Source organism: Chelmon rostratus, chromosome 10 (genome assembly GCF_017976325.1).
Source record: "Chelmon rostratus isolate fCheRos1 chromosome 10, fCheRos1.pri, whole genome shotgun sequence".
Lineage (NCBI taxonomy): Eukaryota > Metazoa > Chordata > Actinopteri > Chaetodontiformes > Chaetodontidae > Chelmon > Chelmon rostratus.
The window spans coordinates 21,265,939-21,288,361 of record NC_055667.1 but is presented as its reverse complement, the minus strand read 5'-3'; the positions used below and the strand labels follow the sequence as shown (position 1 = coordinate 21,288,361).

General features: G+C 40.1%; 1 protein-coding gene across 1 annotated transcript in view; it reads right to left on the bottom strand.

Moving 5' to 3' along the window:
- Window positions 1-22,423, bottom strand: part of LOC121612567 (metabotropic glutamate receptor 4-like) — a 123,118-nt gene that overhangs the window by 4,901 nt on the left and 95,794 nt on the right. Inside the window, exons 6-8 of the mRNA XM_041945537.1 lie at window positions 12,272-12,472; window positions 5,659-5,795; window positions 3,006-3,941 (exon numbers count right to left, since the gene is read on the bottom strand). Coding sequence (XP_041801471.1) covers window positions 3,006-3,941; window positions 5,659-5,795; window positions 12,272-12,472 — 1,274 coding nt within the window. The remainder of the gene's footprint in view (window positions 1-3,005; window positions 3,942-5,658; window positions 5,796-12,271; window positions 12,473-22,423) is intronic.

Genomic DNA, 22,423 nt, shown 5'->3' with positions numbered 1-22,423 from the left:
AGCCATCTGAGTCTTAGTGTATGCATTATACAGGTAGCACATTATTCTGAAATAAAATAAATAGCATGACCTGTCATACAGTGACTATGATAGATGCTGATGTAATAAAAAAAACAGCACTGTAGGGAAGTCTTGCCAAATTAAACCCCTAAAGCCATGTCAGTTAAGAAAAAGAGATGTCAGTGCAAAATGGAAGTGATAGGGCATTGTATTCCATCATTCTGCAAGCAGAACATGAGCATTCCTCGGTGATAGAGGGGGAGTGTTGTAATCTCCTGAGAAGATTACACGTGGCCTGGGGTGAGTTCGGAACAATATTGCTACCCCTCTGGAGTACAGAGGGGAGTCACTCTGTGAGGGGAGCCAAGACCCTTGTCCACTTCCATCAGCCCCGGTGACATAAATTTTCCCTGACACGCCGATATGATTGCCAATCTGCTCCGTCGGCACAGTGAGGGAACAGGGCTGGGGACAGAAACCTCAGTGGGCTGAACCATTATGAAGTTTCTTTGATGCAGGATTGCTCCGTTTTGTCATTAGGCGTCAAATGCCTTGTCCAGACAGCTGCCAGAGCTGTCTCTACCTGTGCGCCAAGCATGTGAACAGGAAGACACTTCACAGCTCTTCCAGGTTCTTGCATCCAAATATATTTGGCTCTGGGTATTCTGAATGTAGACAATATTGCAAGAAATTATCGCAGAATATTCTATTGCATATGTTTCCTTTAGCGAGACATGTCAGAGAAGGAAGAGCACAGGTGTAAATATTGAGATTAATGGATGCATTCCATCCTGCTTCAGTTTCATGGTCCTGGTGCTGTTTACGCTGGCTCACTGTCACACTGTCATGGCTTTCTGGAGCGCTTGACGAGAACAAAGCCATCGTTAATATTATTAGTAACACCTGTGCTTATGACCAGTCAAAATTTCTGCTGTGAAAAAGGCTTATTAACTCTAATTTGGTTTGTTTCTAAAATGAGGAGACAACAATGACTGTTTCTTTTGAATGGGACAACACAGTTTAAAGGGGACAGATCATGGCAGGCCAAAGAATACCATACTTTCAGTAATTAGTAAATGTGTTATTGAATAATGATTATTTCCATAAAAGAAGTAAACTTTTTGGATAGTCACATTTAACAAGAATGAAGTCATGCTTAATGGTGTATATAGGGCGATACTCAATAAACAGGATGCAATCCATCTGGGGAAATGAAAGTAAATTGCTTCTCAGAAAACTGGAAAAATGTGCAGGGCCCTATTCAATGCTGATAGGGTGTTTCTTGTAGCGCTTTATAGTTTTTGGTATTCTTTTACAGTTAGACTGTCTATCTAGCATTTTGTTTAATGGTGTAAATTAATACGACCTTCGTTCTTTGTGATAACAACATAGCAAGACAATTTGTGTGAGCACCAATTGCATTGGACTAAAAACCTGTTAGTCAGAGAATGATCTCCCCTCACAGTTTATCCACCTGCTCTTCAGTGGTAGAGACACAAGTGAAGAACAGAGATTATTTGTGTTTGGCTGCCTGTTTCATCACTCGCACGCATGGGGTAACTTACTTATTGGTCACACTTTCGGGAAAGCTGTTTCCACAGAAATCCAAAATCCTTATAACCTTAAATTAACTAATTAACTATGCCATGATAATCCAGTTGAAAGAGTATTCCTTTGTACTTGTACACAACATATTCTACAGTCCACCAACAACAAAGTAAAGAAAAGAGCGAGCCATCGGTGGGCAACCTCGTAACATCAACAGCCTTGCTGCCTGTTGATGCTAAACGGCTTTGGCCAAATCTACATAAAAACACATCGGGCAAAGGACAGCCTAATGGCTTTTTTCAAATGTATGTGTGTGTTAATGAATTCAGAGCTGTTTGTTTTACAGTATTGAACATGGCAGACATGACTCCCTGATCTCCATGATGAAATTTACTTCATGTGTTACTTGGCAGGTCGAGTCTGAAGGCAGTTGTAAGTGCCAGACAAGTTTCAAATTATAGTTATATTTTTTCAAAATGTTAATGGGCTGTCATAGTGAAATTAGTAATTTGGAAGACTGATATTGCTGGTTTACTTTTAATTTTATATTTTTTCAGACTGAAGAGAATGAAGTGTGTCCCACTCTTGAAGTTCTCCTCCCCCACAGCCTTGTCCAGGAAACACTATATTTTAATCTATGTTTAGGCATTTGACTATACTATCACTTTGCTGGTGCCAATGTCCATGCGCACACATCTTCCGTTGTAACACACACTCTTTCATGCAGTTGGAAATTTGGTTGTTATTTAGTTTGTTATTGTGCAGCACCATAACGTTCCCATACCGACGCTTCTGTTGCGATCAGTAGCTTGACATTACCACTCTCTGCTCCCAATGCATTTGTACTGAGCAACCTCGAAATTAGCACTTGCAAGAGGTAATTTGTGATTCACTTTCTACTGACAAGAAACATCAACAGCCACAGTAATTTTATGCTACTTCACAGACCCACGTTATCTATTTTTGTGTGCATGAATGTGCAGTGATTGACTACTTGGTATTCCCACCCAATGAGGCTGAATCAATCACACACACAGAAACACAATTAAAGAAAACATATCTAAGCAAACTTGAGGTGAATGAATTATTCTCCCAAGTCGGCTCTAAAAGCCTTGTAATCCCCACAGTGGAGCACAAAGCCCATCATCTCATGATGAATAGTGGCAGCCTCCACAAACACAAGAGGCTGATGCTATACAACAAACATAATTTGAGTGGCCATTTTCTTCACAATGAGGCGCACAGGAAATGTAAAAGAACTCCAAATGGAAAACTGACATCTAACATGCGCAAGTGAATTTAATTGACTAGCTGCCATGGTGCGCTGTGTAAATGCAGTACAGTTGGAGAAAGCTTACTGACTGCACTGGCATCTGATCTAAAACAATTAATTGCAAAAATGGGTAAAACTTGGTTGTTATTTTGTACTTCCACCACTTTTGAAATGCAATACTTACTTTTTCTGCCGATTGTGAGGTCCCAAAGAAGATGGGGATGAAGGCAAGCCATACAATGCAGGTGGTGTACATGGTGAAGCCGATGGGCTTGGCCTCGTTGAATGTCTCGGGAACCCCTCTGGTCTTGATGGCGTAAACTGTGCAGGTGACCATCAGCAGCATGCTATAACCCAGCAGACAGATGAGGGACAGGTCTGATATATCACATTTCAGAACACCGCGGGCCATTTTAGGATTGGCTGTACGCTGGTCCTCATAGTCGATGATGGCTTGTGATGGGTCAACACCAAACCAGATGCACACTCCCAGGAGCTGCACGGATATCAGGCTGAATGTGATGACTAGCTGAGAGGCTGGGGAGATGAATCGAGGGGCACTGACCGACATCTTGCCCTGCTCAAAAATCCTGTAGATCCGATTTGTCTTGGTAAGCAGTGCTGCGTAGCTTATACTCATACCCAGTCCCAGGAAAATCCTTCTCAGGGAGCATATAAACACATCGGGAGTGGAGATCATGAGGAATGTCGTAGCATAGCAGAGAAAGATACCAGTCAGCAGCACATAGCTCAGTTCTCGACCTGATGCCTTAACAATGGGCGTGTCATTGTAGCGTATGAAGGTGACGACCACAAACAGAGTGGCCATGATGCCCAGGACAGCAATGAGGACTGGGATGACTGCCCACGGGGAGCTCCACTCCAGCTTGACAATGGGGATGGGATCGCAGCCCGTGTGGTTCTCATTGGGCCGCAAATCAAAGCGACACATCTTGCAGGTGTAAGTGTCTGCCTGATACTGGTAACCATCACAGTTCTCGCAGTGCCAACAACATGGAATTCCCTTCACGGTCTTCTTGCGCTGCCCAGGACGGCAGGGTTGGCTGCATATAGAGGAGGGGACTTCTTGTGTTGCACCAGGCCACTGCATCTCATTGGTCTGGAGAGACATTTGCAGAAATTACCAGTTTATTCCACCTCACCATACTAACACTGTTGTACTCATATATTCACATCCCTGAAACCCGAGCCCAAAGCACATAAATACTGTGCAAGTCACTCTAGCAAAAACATTAACACTATTTACATCATATTGTTACTCTAGTTACATATTAAACAACGTGCCATGTAATGCATGAATACACAATTCAATTAACACTTAGTTTACACACACAGAAGTGCATGCTGGATGGAAAGAAAAAAAATGTAAATGGAATAGTCGCCACATGAAAGCTGCAGTCTTTTTATCAAGACATCATTGTGTAAGCTCACTGAATTATAACTCAACAGGAAACAACTTTGCTGTTTAATTACTTCCAAGGAATGCTGCACTTAGTGGAGGAAAGATAAGTAAATAGAGTCAAGCTGCGTGGCACTGCAGTCTTAACACAGTGCAGTGCAGTGTCATGTGCCTGAGCTGTTGCACTAACGTTGTTTATTTTTATTACAGCACAGATTTCTTAAGAGGCTTTATTCAGTAAAATGCGGTGAAGAAAGGGCCAGGGAATATTCACTTTTCATTATTCAAATAAACATCTGGATGGACTAGATGATTGGTTTTGTGTCTAAAAAAATCTACATATGGCATTCTTGATTTTCCTTGGAGGTCTCTGCCATGCAGGTGATGCTGCTAAGTTGGTCTGTGTGCAGTAAGCCAGGACCTTGATGTCTACAATAATTTAATACCATACCTACGGTATGTACGTCTACAAAATCAGATTGCCAGGGGGCTCATGTATAAATGATGCAGAGCAACAAAAATAATGTATGATGCATTGTTCCTCCCAAAGTTTGGCATTTAAAACAAGGAAATGTTAATGTAAACATGAGCAACACTATAGATTCTGTGCCCCATGCATATGTATATGTTAAAGTGGAAACTGGTGTATCATGTAATGAAGGCAAATGTCAAAATAAAGTTAATATAAAATGAATCCCTTCTCTTTTTACTCCATTGTAGACCTACTCATATGAGCATAATTATAAGTGGAAATAGAAGTACTGCCAAACACACTCTGTATGGACCTAGAGCTTTTGTTAGCCTTCGTGTTTATAAATTCTAAAGCCAACCAGGAAGAGGCTGATTTATTATTAATATTATTCTGTTGGCTGTTGCCCTATCGACATAAGCATTCAGCATAATCTTTGATAACACTAAGTTATGAGAAGGTGAATAAATGAAGCTCTGCTATGTGTGGTAATGTTAGAGCTGCTGTAAATGTCACATAAGTTAAGATGTGCTTTGACACTGTTGGAGGAAAATAAGCTCAAATGACAAAGTGTATTTTGAGATCATGTCGCCTTTAGTCTTAATTGATAAATGGTGCAATTTTTCTTGTGAATAACTCACAAATTGTGATGCCGAATGCCAATTAATTCCTCTGTTTACTACATTTCAATGGGACTCATGGTCACAAACACCCATCTTTCCAGAAGCTACAGATTACAGTTTTATTGCCGTGTGCTTTTTGCATTTCTTGTCAAGACTACCTGAATTAGTAATGAAATGCTAAACAGTCAATTATAGGATGTATGATCATCGTTGCTCAAATGCTGAGCATAACAACCTGCACAAGAATCTGACTCTCAGATTATTAGAAAAGTCAAGCATACAGTATTTCAACCATATTTTGAGCAATTTTTAAAAATGTTCGTACATCTAAGTGGAGCTGATCTGTCCAGTGACCAATGATCTTGTATTCTGTGGTGTTATTTGTGATCTGGTATTGGTAGATTTCATAGCGACCAGGCGCATCTCCATTCACGTTGAAGACCACTGGGGTGCCAGCAATTCCTGAGGATGAGAAAAAAAAAAGTTATTATTATTTTATTTTTTTTAAAGGGCAGATTTTAGCTTTTAGGTGAACTTCTTCAGTTCTGGACAACACAGTTCAAACTCAAGCGGCTATTCTCATAAGATGAAATAAGGCTGCAAAGGGACTTCGAGCCAGTGCTGGTATAGTGTTAATGATGGGAGCAAAATAGATGTTGACAGCCATGTTGTCCTGGTCCTTTGAGGAGGGCCAGGGCTGCTGTCTGTTCATGTTCCCATATCATTTCACACTCCTTCATTCTGCTTATTGCCCCATTGCTTGTTATCCACAAGGTCCCCGCACAGAGTGCTAACGAACGACAGCACTGATTTTGATTACCACTCTGAGGTATCTCTCGTCCCGCTTCTGCCTGTTTCTGAGCCAGCCTACAAACCGCTCTCCAGCTTCACAACGTTTCTAAAATTGTGGCGTGAAAGAACGAGGATTCACAGATTTAGTGATGAAAGCCCACCACAGAGCGTCTCCGAGGGAAGGACCATTATTAGCATCCCCATCTCCCTCATCTGTCTTTTTTCTCCAACCAAATTTGCTTTCTCTCCTTCAATGCAATCTCCTAATACTCAGCAGTTCTGTAACATGCTGAAGTAGGGGTTGAAAAGTGCAAAGCAAATACCCTTGTGTTTTGGATTGCCCACGGTCAATATTTGGATGTTGTGTAGGGTTGAGTCTAAGGCTACATCATTGACGACATTTTTCTGCAACAGAAAAAGGATATACATTGTGTCCAGACACCAGACCCTGTGTTTTCCAGCATTTGGGAGAGAGTTGTTCATGTTCCACAAGTATTGACTACACTCTCCTCTGTCATAAGAATAAAAAGAATTATTTATGTGAGTGTTTTGTTCCCTTTAATAGGTCACAGTATTGATTGTTGATTGTTGTTTGACAGTGTGAGTCAGAGTTGGAAACCTGTGACTCAGCCTATGAGACCAGACTTCCTATTTTCGCCCTTCTGCAGATGTGTGTGTGTCAGAGGTCTGATCAAAACCCAAAGGATTTAATTGCATTAACATCATCCTGCTGCATTATCTAGATGGTATGCCTTAGACAACAGCAGGCAGAGCAATTATGAAGATTTTCTTGCCCATCTCAGCAATTCAGGGAATTGAGTGGGATGTATGTTTCTACTAATTTGATTGCCTTAATCGATTACTTTCACCTCTTAACTTGCAAAAAGGCATTGCAACTTGTATGCACAGCCAGCAAAATATAACAAACTGCTTAACTGTTTACTAATCTGGTCATATTCACTGTATGAGGAAACACTGTACAAGAAAGCCACACAGTCTAGGAAAAATCTACATCTACTGCTCTCAGCTGCATCTCTGCACAAATGCACAAGAAATACAATGGCCTCAGCTAAATTAAAACTTTTTGTCTAAATCTTCCCAGCAGTCACTAGTCTGCAAGTTCAAATTCAGGCCTGCTCATGCTTTCCCCCCCTCGATTTTAAGGCTATTTTATTGAAGGAGACACATTTAAGGCTCTGCTTTGCTTCTCTTAAGAATTGATATTGTAATTAAACAAAACAGTCACTTTCGGGATGTCACAAAAAGGCACTTCCACTGCATTAAAAGCCATTAACCAAAGCCACAAGACATCTAATGTGTTTACAAATGTTGTATAAAAACTTATCAAAATAAAACACAGATTCTGGTATTGAACTTTAGAACTGGGGAGGTGGGTTCAGTGAACTCAGTTTCTTTTATGACAGGATTTGCTACAAACCTTACAAGGCTGTAATTTGTTGCTACTCTAAATGGATGCCAAGCCTTACATGGTTATTAGTCGTTCAATTGGGCAGAGTTAAGGGCCAGTGCTGGGGTTGATTACGTTTTCAGCGTTCCCTCTTTTATAACACTGCCCTCAGAAATAGTTTAGTCTCTCAAATGGCATCATACCCTCACAATTTGCTCCACTGCTTAATATTCCTAGTTTCGTAGGCAGGCAAGATCCACCATTAGCCTGTGTATTCACTCTTTATTACCTCCACGAAGGAGGTTGTGTTTTTTGTTTGGGGCTCTCAGGGACAGTGGTTTCAAGGGCGTACTAGTACAATGCTTTTTTTTTTCTATCAAACTAAGGTGCAGCTATGGAAATGTAAATACACACATATCATGCTACTCATTATACTCTTACATACAGTGAATTGTCAGCAATGAACTCCGCCAGAGATATGAAGGAAAAATGTTCGACCTACACAACAACAAGCGACAACACTGACCATGAAGTTTGTGCTCGCAGATTTGCACGTCATAGAGTGAACTGTTGGCCTTGGTGGTGGCCTGTGCTCTCCGAGTGCCCTTCTAGCATTATTTATAGGTTGTTGTAATAGTTTGCATAGGTCTGAACAGGGACATAAACAACTTCAACCTGACAGTATATGCAAAACATTTGTGCAACCACACATCCATGGTATAACCTTTTTAACATGGCTTAAGTAAGTAGAGTAAATTACTCTACAATTTGTCTTTAACTTATGATCCTGTGACTTAGTGCTGCCTCAAGTTATAGCCGAATTAAATTCATAGTCAAACCTCATGAAAACAACAGGCAGCTTAAAATGACTGTTTGAACCCGGTTACAGACAATTTTACATTGCAGCACTTTTAACACAGCTTTACTGCCAGATTTACATCTTGCAAGGTTACTTCGTGAGATAAAATGTTGGAAAAACAGCACTAAGTACCGCTGTTTGAATGATTTCTGAACATAACCAGCAGTAGGTTCTTCACTGGGATCACAGTCCCAGTACCATGCATCAATAACTATCAGTTGTGTCTACAATATCTGTAGTGCTTGGGTTTCCTCTTTCCTTATAGTCAGCATGGATGTCTGTCGACAATTCCCAGAATACACTGGGATCATGTGGACATTCCTGTTGTTTTCCTGCAAACCTTTTAAATCCTCCATTCCTCTGTGCCCAAAGACTCTTAAAAGCAAGCCAGCGTTCCGGTAATGTGCGCCATTGATTTTTTTAACCATCCCTGTTGTAACCCCAATGGCTTCAGTGCTGACAAGCCTTCCAGTAATATAACACAATGACTAAAAGAAATACATAAAGAATTGCAGTTTAATTCTTTAACACAAGCCTGCTGTACAGGATTTCAGATTCAAGCTTTTACTCCAGTGCTGGGAGAATTGATTAACAGTATCCTGTAAAACTGAACAAATATGACTTCAGGATACAACTTTTTTTTTCTTCTTTCACACAAATGCGGACTGACCTGTTTACATAGTAATAAGAAGACTCGGGAACAGGTAAACAGTGTTTTGACTTTGAAGATGGGGCGTACAGTAAAACACTGCTGAGCGCTGCAGAGTTTCCTTTCAGTGTCCATTAGGGATGAAAACCAACTGCTGCAAACATAAGTGTCAAGTTAACCTTATTCTCCCAACAATAAAGGTTATGTTGACTACACTATAAAAAAAACAAAACATTTGTCTATACTTAATTAATTATTCATGTTTCCTTGTCCCTTTGCTGCTTTGTCTCTACTTTAAAACTCTCTCACGTAAACCAAACCGCCTCTGAGGAAGTACATGCTAAATCGCAACTTTTCCTTTAACTGTTCTTTTCTTTTCTCCAATATCACCTCAGTTTAGCTCCTGTTGTTGCTGTCGTCCTTTGTAGGCTTTACCATGTGCCTGCAGCGCTTTTGCATTCTGAACTCTTGAAAAAAGTGACATGTGGAATGAAGGAAGGGAATTAATCGTGGACCTGGACGTGTGGATCAGGAGCTTAAAGAAAGAGAGCTCCCCATCCTCCCTTCCATCGAAACTTGCAGATCTGTATTGAGAATTTGCCTTGTGAGTTAGATCTGCTTTTTGGCGTCTCCTTCCAAAACTTGTATGATAATGAGTGTTTTCTGATCAGCCCCTGCGAGGGTAAATGTTTGAGAAGGTTCAGGTACTACTGTAGAACTAAGTTTTGTCGTCATGTCAATCCACGCAGATCAATGTTGGGTTATTTCAGCCTTTTTTCCTGACAGGGAACAGTCATAATTCCAGCAGCCACAGAGGACCTTGCCATTAAACGTATACATTGGTTGTTTGAGGCCTTGAGCTTGTGATAATGGCTGTCGTTTTTCTTGTGAGGACAGTCTGTGGAGTCGCTAACTATTTAATTTCCCTGACAGCGACAGTTTTCACCAGCTAAGCCTTGTTGAGAAGTTAGGGTGAGGCCCAGACTAAGGAATAGCCAGTGCAGAACATGATCTGTTGCTTCCCACCTGACAGCACTTCCAGTTGTGTTCTTTGGAGCATTTGACCAAGCTGCAGGCACTGATGGCAGTTGAACTTTGGATTCTGCAGCAAGTGTTTTGTTTCACCCGGAGGTTCTCTTTTCTTTGATTTACAGTAAATTATTTCTGTCATGTAGTTGGTGTGGCGTGGCTGCCCCTCACCCAAAGCCCCACTCTCTTATTGCCATACAAACGAATGTATCCTTTACTGTATAATCATCTGTGAGGGTTGAGTAGGTTTAAGACTGTGTCAAACTGCTTGCATTGCATTCTGCTTGATTGCATGAACACTTTGACCCTCTATTCATCTGACATATAATTAGCTCAAGTTATTATAACCAGTAATGCTGATGTAAGTTAGACCCTGTTCTGCACACATTTTTATTAGTTCTTCACAAGCCAGCAGGTTAAATTCGTGCACATGCTGCTTTTATGACCTCCCTTTGAATGTATCTTATGTTGAGCTATAATTAATTTTCAAAGTTCCAAAGTGCATTTTAATTGTTGCTATGTTGCAGTGTCACTGTTGTAAAATCATGCATGTGCTCAGACTGTAAATTAAACTTAAACTTTCTACCATCTAAATATCAGTGTCTTAACCAATTAGATCAGTATTTTTTAATGTTCTTATCCCCTTCAACAGGATTTTCAGAAGCACTCATCAATGATGAATAGCAGAAGATTAAACACGTGTCAGTGTCTGAAACAGTTAAGCTAACAAAGCTATGTGCATAAAACGTACATGGCCTGAGGAGACTTGTCGGAATGTGTTAATCATTCAGGGATACACACATATGCAGAAACAAGAAGAGTGTAAGTCTCCAGTCAGTCTTTGTTCTCTGTTTAAGTTCTCTAATTGTTCTTATTGAGGACAATGGATGACAAACAAGAGAAAATATGGTGCAGGTTATGTTCCAGAGGTAAGAAAGCCTCATACAGAATCCCACTGACATTTGTAACAGTGCAAAAAGATTCAGCCCGGGTGCCTTGTGTGTGGTTTGCTCCATACGTTTAAATAAGGGTGGTCATTTTTAAATGTTCAAAACGGGTTTTTAGAGTTCTGTAGTGGATAGTCTTTGGCTTTTTTAATTGTGTGATTTTAAGATACATACTAAACAGGACGTGTTAAACTCAAACTATGGAACTATGAACCTGTTTCTAAATTACCTCAAACCTAGTTTGACATTTCTGGACTGCAGTGTCGTCTTATTGGTCAACATACACTGATACTGATATATTTCTAATTAGCTAATATGGGCCGATATATCTCCGGCTCTTCTATTGTCTAGCTCTTGTAGTTGATGCCAGTTTGTCTTACAATATGGAAAGTTAAAAAAAGCTTTTTTTCCAGAAAGACTGATGAAACAATGAGGGCTAATGAGGGCTTGCATAAAGTTACAGAAGCTAGTGGAACAGAGGCTACACAGGAAAATGTCGACTCTCTGTTACACTTTAGGTGCTCAGCTGAAGCTTTTACAGAGAGTAACTTATAAAATGCATATAAAATAAAAGGTCAAAGCCATGTGACCTGTGTCTTGTCTACCGAAGTGTATTTAACTCATACCTATTTCTGTCTCCAGAGCAAACTGCACACTGTGTAACTCTAAAAAGTAGTATTTAACATTACAGAGGACCGGCCACTTGGAAACTTCTGAGGCCTGTTTATGCTGATGCTCTGTGTTAACTGTCTTCCCCCTCTTATTTTTGTACAATTTTAATTCCAGCCAGTGCACTTCAAGCAGGAGATCTTTTGCGTGGGCAATTCAATGCTGACACGATAAGGCGGGAAATCTCACAAAGCACAGTTCCTGCGCATCATCAGCTGTAATAAAACACCCGGCTCTGCTTGTGATTGTCAACCCTCCCACGGATCTCAGCCTCTTATACTTGCTGCGAGTAATTTACATTCAGTAGCCTGATAATTGGGGACCACTGTAAACTCACAAATAATCCGCATGAGCATGTTGGTGAAGTCAAAAACAGGTCATACAAGTTGCTCGAGTCCACCACAGGGATGATACAGTTCTCCAAGATTGCTTTGTTACAAATAACCTCATTTCTTATGATACCGTACACATTTTGCAGAATGCTTGAGGATAAAAGTGTTGCCCTAACTTGGCTGTTCTTGTTGTTTTTAAATATAACTAGAAAAGCAGTTGTGAACCTACCAAGATGAATTTAGGAGCACACACCTGTAAAGTTGACATTGCGGATGTACTTGAGCAGCAGTGTGCCATTGATGGTATCCATCTTGGAGCAGAGGCCGACTTTTCCGGGACACAGATCTTTGTGCATGTTGTGTAGAGCGTGAGCCATGGCATAGACTGCGTCAATCACAAACTGGACCTTCCCCTCTTGTTCGTAGGATGAATCTTTCCCGATCCGCTCGTGGTCTAAAGGAAAACATATACAACGCATAAAATTACAACTCATGGGACTGACTTGATGAATTCACAAATACCGCGAAACCTGTGATCACTGATTTAGTTAAGTAAATGTCGCCATGCTGTGTTTTATAGCCTGAGTCATCGCAACCATGACAGGCAATCAAGAGTAAAATATTTGATATGAATGACATAATATTCAGCACATAAAAGCTGCTCTACAATCAATCAAAAGTGTAATAACTAAACGGTGATTGCTAGATGTGTAAAATCAAGCAAATGACAGCCTTTCAAGAGGCCTGATTACTCATTGTGAACCCATCTTTTTTTCACCATATTTAATTTATTTAGAGATTGGCACTGAATTGTGCATGTTAACCACTAATTACATGCTATTTCTTGCAGACATCAATCACAGTCTCTCCTCTCACAAAATCCAAAGTGGTCACATGAGCAGCCTTTCTCATTATGGTCTGTCCTTCAGTGATTAGACACACTCAAGGTTTTTCCACATTTGGCATTTGCTGTCATGTATCTTAATCTGCCTTTCTCAGTGCAGCTAACACCAGTACTGTTTGGCATCAGGCAAAGATCTTAAGATAATTAAATACAGTCAATAAGCAAAGGTTCTTCAATACACGCATGAATTGGAAATGTGCTTTGACAGGTATGGAGCCTCAGAGCGCTCTCAGGTCTAATTTATATGGTCTCTTCGTGTTTATCCCCGCAAAGTCACGTGCCATCTCACATCCATTAATCAAGAGCCCAGAGTGTGATAGAGTGGTGGAGGGGGAGTGGAAGACACTGCAAGACAGGCCTAATCATTCTTCAGTATTAATATAATTAGTTATGACAAGTGTATATTAATCATAGCTGGTGTTGTTCTAACTTTGATAATATGCTAACCGCCAAGTGAGGTTTCTTATTAGCCGATGGCGTGCCAGATAGGTTGAGTAGAAAGAGTGACAGAAGAAGATTGTTACTGCTTCCCGTAAAATATACGGCAGAAGAAACTGCAAGAATGAAAAAGTTTCAGCCTTTAAAAGGAGCTGGAGTTTCAGCCTTTGTCGCTTTAGGCGGATCAAATCTTAACACGTCAGACTCTGAACAAGCACTCGGGTCACTTTAATCACGACAGCAGATAGATAGATATACTTTATTTATCCCAAGCTGGGAAATTGCAGTGCAGCAGCAGCATTACACACAGTGAAATAAGTGAAAAATTGTGAAATAAGACTATAAAGAGCAAACTATACATAATAAAATATCAAAAAAGCGAGCAGTAAAAAGATTATATACATAATAATAAAATAGCAAAATAGTAAACAGTAGTACTGAAAAAGTATTGCACAGAAAAGAATATCGACAGCAGGCTTACTAGGTCAGACCTAGCAAAATTTCTGTGTCACTTTAAACACGCCACAATTTCTGTGTCACTTTAAACACACCACAAAGCCTGAATTTGATGCTGTCAGATTAATGGAAAGGCTGCTGCTGCATATACGGGTTAAACATGCAGAGAGAGAAAGAAAGAGATGCTTGTCTCGCGTCCTCTAAGATCAGTGGAATAGATTTATCTCAGTCATCATCTTTAATACAGAAATAAACTAATATGAGTTTAATAAACCATATGAAACATTGGGAGAGAGCCAGTGTGAAGCTGTTGGACAGATTCTTCTCAGGTCAGATCAGTAAATTCATTCTAACCTGTTGCTTATTTCTCTCTTTTTCAATGCCTGAGAGGGGATTACAACCCAGATTCTCTCTCTCTGAAATTAGTTGTCTACAGTTTTATTTGACTGAATGTGAACGTCGTTTGAGAAACACTTAGCCATGTTTTACGCACTTTCTTGTTCTTTGTGACAATGAGCTTACTGAAGTCAAACCCAAAGACTGACACCCTGTAATAAAGGGTCATTTGCATCAGCTAAGGTCTGTCAGTGTGTTCCCTTACGCGTTGAAGGTTGATGCTTTTTAGAATAATGAAATGCCCTGATTTTGAACCCTGCCCAGCTTGAGGGGAAATAAATGTTTGGAAATTCGGTAATTTGTACTACAGCACCTCATTTCATCAAAGAATGACTTGAAAGAATAAGAGTCTGAATAATAACTCACGTCAATAACGCGTGATGTGGAAACGTGGAAAAAGCGACTTTAATCAATTTGGTGTGCTCTGATGAAAATTGGCCCCTCTGTGCCTTTGTAGACTACTTTCCTAATTACTGACGAGTTGTTATCGCTCTGACATTTTGTAATAATTACACATAAAAATATAATTTAAATGATCTGCTTGCTGTCATCAAGGGGGCAATATTTGAGTTCTTTGCGCCATTGCTTTCAATTAGGCTTAGCTTTCATATTACTCAACGAACGCTTGGCCTTTTCACTGTCTCATACACAAGTTTGTGTCGAGACAAGCACAAGATAATGTAAACAGTTCACCGTGATCAGATAAGAACAAAACCCCGACATGGAGCAGTTGATAAACTGGAATCATGTTTTGCACGCCTTGTAAGACGTCTGTAGCAGCCATTCCTTATCTCAACAGAGACACTTCATTTTAACAAGTGCTAGCTTTAAACAGATGAATAGTTTTTGTTTGTCTTCTTGTTATCTATATGCTCCCCAAGTGTTTGCTCGCTCAGAAGAGGCAATTTACCATCAGTGACAAGGCTCTGAATGTTTAAGGAGCTTGAATGTAGCCAGTTATTCTGTGTGTGCTACAGGCAAAGTGAAGCATGGATAGGCAGTCTGTCTCTTTTTTGTGGCAGTCGCAGCCCCTCTCACTTTAATGTCCTCCTCTCTCTTTGAACCACTCTCTCTTTCTCTCTCTGTTTTATACATGACTATAGACCGACATTTGGCTCATTAATAGCAAGGCGTGTCAGTGCTGGCTTGTCGCCTATTTAAAGTTTGCATGTTTCAGTTTCCCTCCACCATCCAAAGACATGCAAGCAGGTCAATGGCTTTCAACCTTTTTGGCTATTGAAAATGACACTTATTCATTCACTACTACAGTAGCTTCTACACTGCTGCCAATTTTCTTGAAAAAGAGCTAAATCTTATCGCCTTCACTCAAAACTTGAATTCACATGGAAGGACTAAATCTACAATGCCGATTAATTTAGATAACATATAGAATAAATCCACAGCCAGCATGGTGAAGCTGTATGAGTACAGATAAGACACAGTACATTTCCATGAAGGAAAAATAATCAGTGTAAATCTACCTCTTATCAACCTGACCGCACTATCAACCTGACTGAGGACGGGGCTGGAGCTTTCCTGCAGATATCGAATTGAATTCAGTGTTTTCCAACTTTAACATGTGATAGAGGTGGTAAAAATCACCTGACTGCCATAAGGTTCACACAGCTGTCTTTTATATTAGATGCCATGCTATCACAAGTCACGACTGGCTTGCGAGCCAGGAGGCTAAACAGGATTGAGAGATGGTGAATAGCTTTGGCTGGTACAGGCCGACTCACATGCAAAGAAAGGTATGCCTGTATTTGTCAAATGCAATTAAGTGTGCATTTTGATTTCACACCTTCGAAAAAGGGATTTATGCTCTACTAACCAGCAACATATCGTGAAGCTGAAGCCTTCATCTCCCCAGCACTAATTCGCAACAGAGTAGCTTTGTCTCAATTCAAACACTTAGATAGATGGATATAAAATGACAATACACTGATAATATTGTAGCATCGCGGGGCAGCTACGCAGGTGGAGGAAGAACACTGAGGAGGTGATGTGCCCTTGATAGCTCAGCTGAGCCCAGATTTATTCTCATGCTGCATCAGCAGCTAACCTGAGGCTGAGGTGTCACCTCCCTCAATAACAACAATGTAAAACAACAAATCAAAACAGGATGTTATATCCAGAATTACAATATTATATTCATAATTACATATGTATTTTTTTCAGTCATTCAGTCAGTGTCAACTAAAGAGAGCAGCCTTTCCATTCTTTGAGTGCCTGTCTTCTGTAAGGAGCTAAAGAAGCTCATCCTCTCTCTTTTTCCTAACTGGCTCTGGCTGCCTTTCTTCCTTCTCCTGGTCATCCACTGCTGTACTTGGCCCTGGTGTGTCCTCGGGGATGGAGGCAATTAAGACATTTTCTCCAGAATTGTCCTAATCACAGAGAGAAAACAAGAGAAAAGGGAAGCGTGTGTCATGTTGACACAGAGATGCAAACTGAGGAAGACTGGAGAAGGTGACAGACGGGACAGACACAAAACCCCCCATAAATCATTCACTTAGATGCCCTATTTTGAGTTACAAAAGAAGAAACAGAAAGGTGACAGACACAGTTTGCTCCCCTGTGACAGCACTACAAAAAATCACTAAAAATGAAAAAGTTCATCGCCCTATTTCCTGCGTCTTATTATCATGGCTTTTGAATAGGATGAGGGCTGCTTTAACTTTAAGTACAAGATGATCAAATGGAGATTTTACAAATTAACTATTGTTGCCTTAACTCCAAGCTACGCTGGTTAAGTTTTTGGCCCTGGTGAGGAGGTGGTTATTAAGCTCTAAGTGGCTAGCTAGCTAGTCAGCATCACTGACATCATGTAACTTATTTTAATGAAAATCTGACATTTTAAAGCGGCTTGTTTTTTTTAATATTGTATCTTTAGCTATTAAAGTGAGTTGAGACTAAGTACTTACATTTAAAAGGGTAATCCTCCACTTCTGCTCGTTCAGGAGTTTTCTCTCTTGAAAAAAAAATCCAAACATCACCAGCGCGCAATGAATCTTTGGATGTGTTGTTCTGTGAAGGCTCCAGCCACCAAATTCAGGAAAAGAAGGCCGCGTTGTTCAGCAGTATTTGAAGGAGCCTTCAAAGTGGGACTGCCTTGTCTCTCCGCTGTGACGCATTCGGTCTTCAAATGCAGCCTTCAAAGGACGCGGCCCCCAAATGTAGACACAGCCAGGGAGTGCTGTGTGCGTGCAGGTGCAAAGGCTACCCAATTTCATGTTGTAACTTTTGGAAGAAACCAATACCATAGGGAAAGGCGATGTGTGACTTTTTGAGGTATGAATTATGACATAATTAGAAGAATGCATTTGACTCAGTAATAAATAATCATAAGTTGTGGTACATTCTTTAAAAAGAGGTGTCTCACCCATAAAACACAGGAAGCTAAGTCAAGTTATTTATGACTTCATTAATGGAGAACAGTGTGGGAATATCTGTATCAGACAGCATTATTATTTTAAGCAGATTATTTTGATTTGGTCTGGTCAACAGCACCCAATAATTCAGATTTTTTAACAATGTTTTTGACAGGCGTCTGATTTGTTTGCATTATCTGAGCAGAAATGCAACTGAAAACCTTTTTCATATTACACTTACTGCGGATACATGAACCTTTAATAAAGCAGAGCGTTTGATGTTTAGAAGAACTTGAAGAAATACCAGAACACATCCATGTTTAAACATACTTTATGCTTGAAGAGTTTTTTCCTCTCAAACATGGCTTAACTGGCTGACAGATGGAGAAAAAGGTGGATGTTAAGATGTGCAGCAGGAAGGTTAGTCAACAGTGCAAAACAGGCATTGATGTGAATCCTTTTATCAGTGCTCTAGGAGTTTTCATCAAGGCAAACCTTCAGATTCTGAAAGAACACAATGATCCAGAAAGCTCCAGGTCACACTGTATGCTCTTGCTTGCAGTATTCCTTTGAATTGAGGCAAATTGTTTCTATTTGCCTCCCTTTCAATGAAGGTAGAGGGGTGCAAAAATTTCATTTCATTACTTTTGCAAACTGTGATTTCTTTCTTTGTAATGCAGAAAATTATAGGCTATGTGTCCGACAAATGTGCTTGGTAGGGAATGGTTAATTTTGAGGGGGGGGGGGGCATGGCTCAGAATAATGCATGATAACTTTGTTCACCAGACAATATATATACTTTTATTTCTTCGGCATACAAGTTATACAAGTTATTTTACAATTCTGTTTGTTGTTTTCTTTAGATTTCTGTGCAAAATGCAAAAAATAAGTAAATGCAGGACAATAGGCGACAGCTGGTATATTGTCATGCATAGAGCTGAGGTAATTGATTAATTTTAATAAATGTGTTTTTTTCGCCACAGTCATTTCGTACAGTCATTCGTTTTTTGAATGACTGTAGAGAACTTGATGCTTCCATCTTCTTCAGTCAGGATTTGTGTTAGTAAATATCCTAAGTTTTGGCTTGTTGGACAGAAGAAAGAAGCCATTTGAAGCCATCTCATTGGCCTCTGGAAAACTGCGGCATTTTCACTCTTTCCAGAGATATCTTCCAATATCACTGAAAGCTTAATCAAGTATGAAAGATTTTCATAGGTTACAGTCCTTGTCACATGTTTTTTAATAAGTCATATTAGCTCAGTTTTTGCATTTTGGTGTTATATTTGGTGTCATATTGTGCCACGTTATTAAAGTTACAGTTATTGTTCCTTTAACTGACTGAACTGTTATTGTCAAAACTGTTATTGTCAAAATGCATCTGAAAACTTGCAATAATACAGTACTGCCAGCCTCTGTGATTTGGGGCAAACTCTGGGTGATGTCCAACTTCTAAAAAAAATTCTAAAATAGTAGTTAAAATGATCCCCTTATGTGGCCTTCGCAAGGGGGTTGACAAAACCCCTCCCATTTTCTTATTCTAATGAGGAAGATTGGACATCATCACCCAAGGGACAAAAATAGGCCACAGTGCTTGACAGTGCTTGTCATCGTGGCTTCCAAAGACGTGGTCGGCCAGATGAAATGAACTCATTGTTGCAGCTGCAAGCTATGGAGAGCAAATGATTTTTTCTTGCTTTAAGTGCCTTTACACAAAAATTAATTACCGGAAATGTCTAGGTATGAAATTGAAGATAACAAATGACGTCCTCATTGCTATAGTGCACATTAATTACCTTAAACCACTGCAGGTCAATCATAATGTCTCTGCAGTGAAGAAAACATCCCTACGTCTTATCTGTTGAATATTCTTTTGAACACACTTGCGTTGCATCTTCTGAGAAACAAAGAGGTGTTGAACATTGCTTAGTTGCACATGGTGTCCTTGATGTTTTCAGTGAGCAACGGACATCAGACTATTGAGGAGGCATGTACTTGTGCCTGGCAGCCTTGATGACTCATGTCTGCAGGGATGCAAAGCAGCAGAGTGACTCAAACCAGCGTGCTTCATTCAAACTGTGAACCTCAATGTGTGCTTAAATTACGTCAACACGACACACCGCACCTGCAGAGGCTGTCATCTTTGCCAAGAAATGTTTAATTATAGGGAACGCTGCATGAAATGGCTGGACTGTTGGCAAATTGCTCTACTCTGTATTCTACCTTCGGATGTGTTTCATTTTCGAGGATGCAAAAATTGGAATGATGCTTTCGTTCAAATTAGCTGCAGACCAGTAAAGCACTGAACAGTCTGCTGTCATGCTTTCATCCTGTGGCATTTTTAAAGACTGTAGTTTGTCTGCTCACCCAAAAGTAATTGTGATTGATGGGTCAGCCCTGCTCATTACTGACCAACTGTGATGAGAAAGGAGAATTTCAGGCCATGATACTGTGCACCCTCTTTCTATTATTGCCAATTTGTCTCCCTTCTCACATGTTCTGTCAGCCACTTCTTTCACTCTGCTCTGCAGAAGAGGATCATGTTTTATGGTTCAGTAGCGTGAAATGGAGTGATGTACAGTGAATGCAGATTGAATGGCAAACTTGAGAACTGTTGAATTCTACACAGCAAGGTAAACCTCTATGTTTCTCATGAACCTCTCATGTGTAATTTGCTCCTCTAACCAGGAGTTTCTGGGGTTTAGGCTTACTCTACTGCAGAGCTCATGTTGTTTTTATGATACCGATAGAAAGGTCTGTAAAGAACAGAGGGCAAACTGGTTGTGCACTTTATAATTATGATAGTATATATATATATATACATGTTTTGGTAAATAAGACCTGATTCATAGGCTGCAAATTTCATGTTCACATTTGCACATATGGATGTATTTGATATATCCTTTTCTTATCAGAGAAATACAGTCAAGCTTGAGAGTATAATGGAATTGACAGTTTGCTAAACCCTAATGTCTATTCATACCTCAGAGACAAGGCAGGCCTCTCAAGCTTTGGACTTGATAGAGTATTGAGAGTGGGGTTGAACTGGTATGATTACTTTGGAGGATGTGGTTGGCTAAATAACAGAAACTCCTCTTTGTAGAATTCAATACAGTTCAACAGCACCACAAATAGCGTCCTCCACAATGATCATTAAGTTGAATCAACACCTCTCTAAAACAGTAGGATTTATTGCAGCACTGTTGTATTAGAGTGCATTAATTGTATCTTGGTGTACCTAATAAACTGGTGTGGGAATTAAAGTATGCAGATTATCGCCTGTTTAGGTACTCTTGGAAGTATTTTTGGGGCACTGTGGGATTTGCCACACCAGCAGTCAGATGACCTGTGGGTTGAGGAAGGCCATGTAGATCTGAAGCAACAAAGTAAATCTTGACCTCTGGGCCGGCAGATACAAGAACAGTGGGGAAAAAGAGCTGTGATAGGATGTGACTTATACATCTGCACTCTGTGTTGTTTGCCTTGCTGTCTGAGTCAGAAACACTTTAACGTCTCAGTCCTGGAAAATGACCCGTTACTACCCTGCTGTTATGGTACATAAATCAGTTGCCAGTGACTTGTATTGTGAGATTAAAAGCTTTGAACATCAAACAAACAGAATAATTACATGCCCATCTAATCATGTTAGTACTTTAAGAATATCATTTGCAGTCCCTGAGGGTTGATTACAGTCTTCCACCAATTTTTCATTGAGGAATTTACTCTTTCCGACTTTTAAGTGTATTATTAATAACAACAAACAAAAAACTGTTGACTGTTGACATTGACATGCACAAAATATTCAGTCTTTTGCCTTAATTCTGAAAGAGACAATATTCCTACTAATCTGTTCACATGACCATCCTTACCTTCCTGAGATTTGTGCATATCCAAAAGCCTGTTGTATCCAAGTATTTCACAGTGTTTAAACGTTAGTGTTTTTCTCCCTCTGACCAGAAATGTGGTCTTTTCTTTAGGCACACAAGGCACACAGCTGACCATAAACAGGCAAGAGGCCCTGTGTCGCAAACTAAAAACCCCAGTTGAGATGCATATGCATGAGCAAACAATATTGGCATTTATCATGTCTTACTCAGAAAATTATACATTTAGAATTAGGCCTAATTTGGAAAATCCAGTTGGAATATGCAGTTCACATGACCCATATATACAATTTGGAATATTGTCATATTCCCAATAATGCATTCTGCAAATTACGCAATAATGTAAAATTGGGTGCCTGTGAATGCAGCCACTGCGTATTTGTGGTAGAATTTGTTTATGCAGTATACACTGGTAATTCTTAGAAGTGTTTAGGCAACATTAAGGATACGATGCCCTCGCAATAACAGGTCACTCAAGAGTGCTTATCTTATGAATGTTCAGAACTCGGACAGACAACAAGGCGGCTTAGGTCACGATGATCTACCACATAACAGCCATAACAACACCAGTTAAGGAATATGACCTGAAGTGAACTAATGTCTCTGGCTGGACATCTTCTCAAGATCAGTGGCCGTCGGTCACATCTGCAAAAGTGCATCAACGGATGTAGACAAGATAAGACAGGGTTTTGCCGTGAACATCTGTATGTGCTGAGTCCGATCTGGCTGCGTCTGCTACACTTCGTCTCCGGTGTCGTTTCTCGCCACCACATAGGCTACGCTGATGAAACATATTCAAAGAAACAAGATTGGATTCTCCCATAATTTGCTTGCTGTTTGTTGATATATTATGCATGGCCACTGCGACGTATGACTTACAAGTAGTAGTGACCAAAAGTGGGGACAGGAAATGATTGTGCTTTCAACGATTGTACCTCTTGCCTGTAAAAATGTACTGTGCC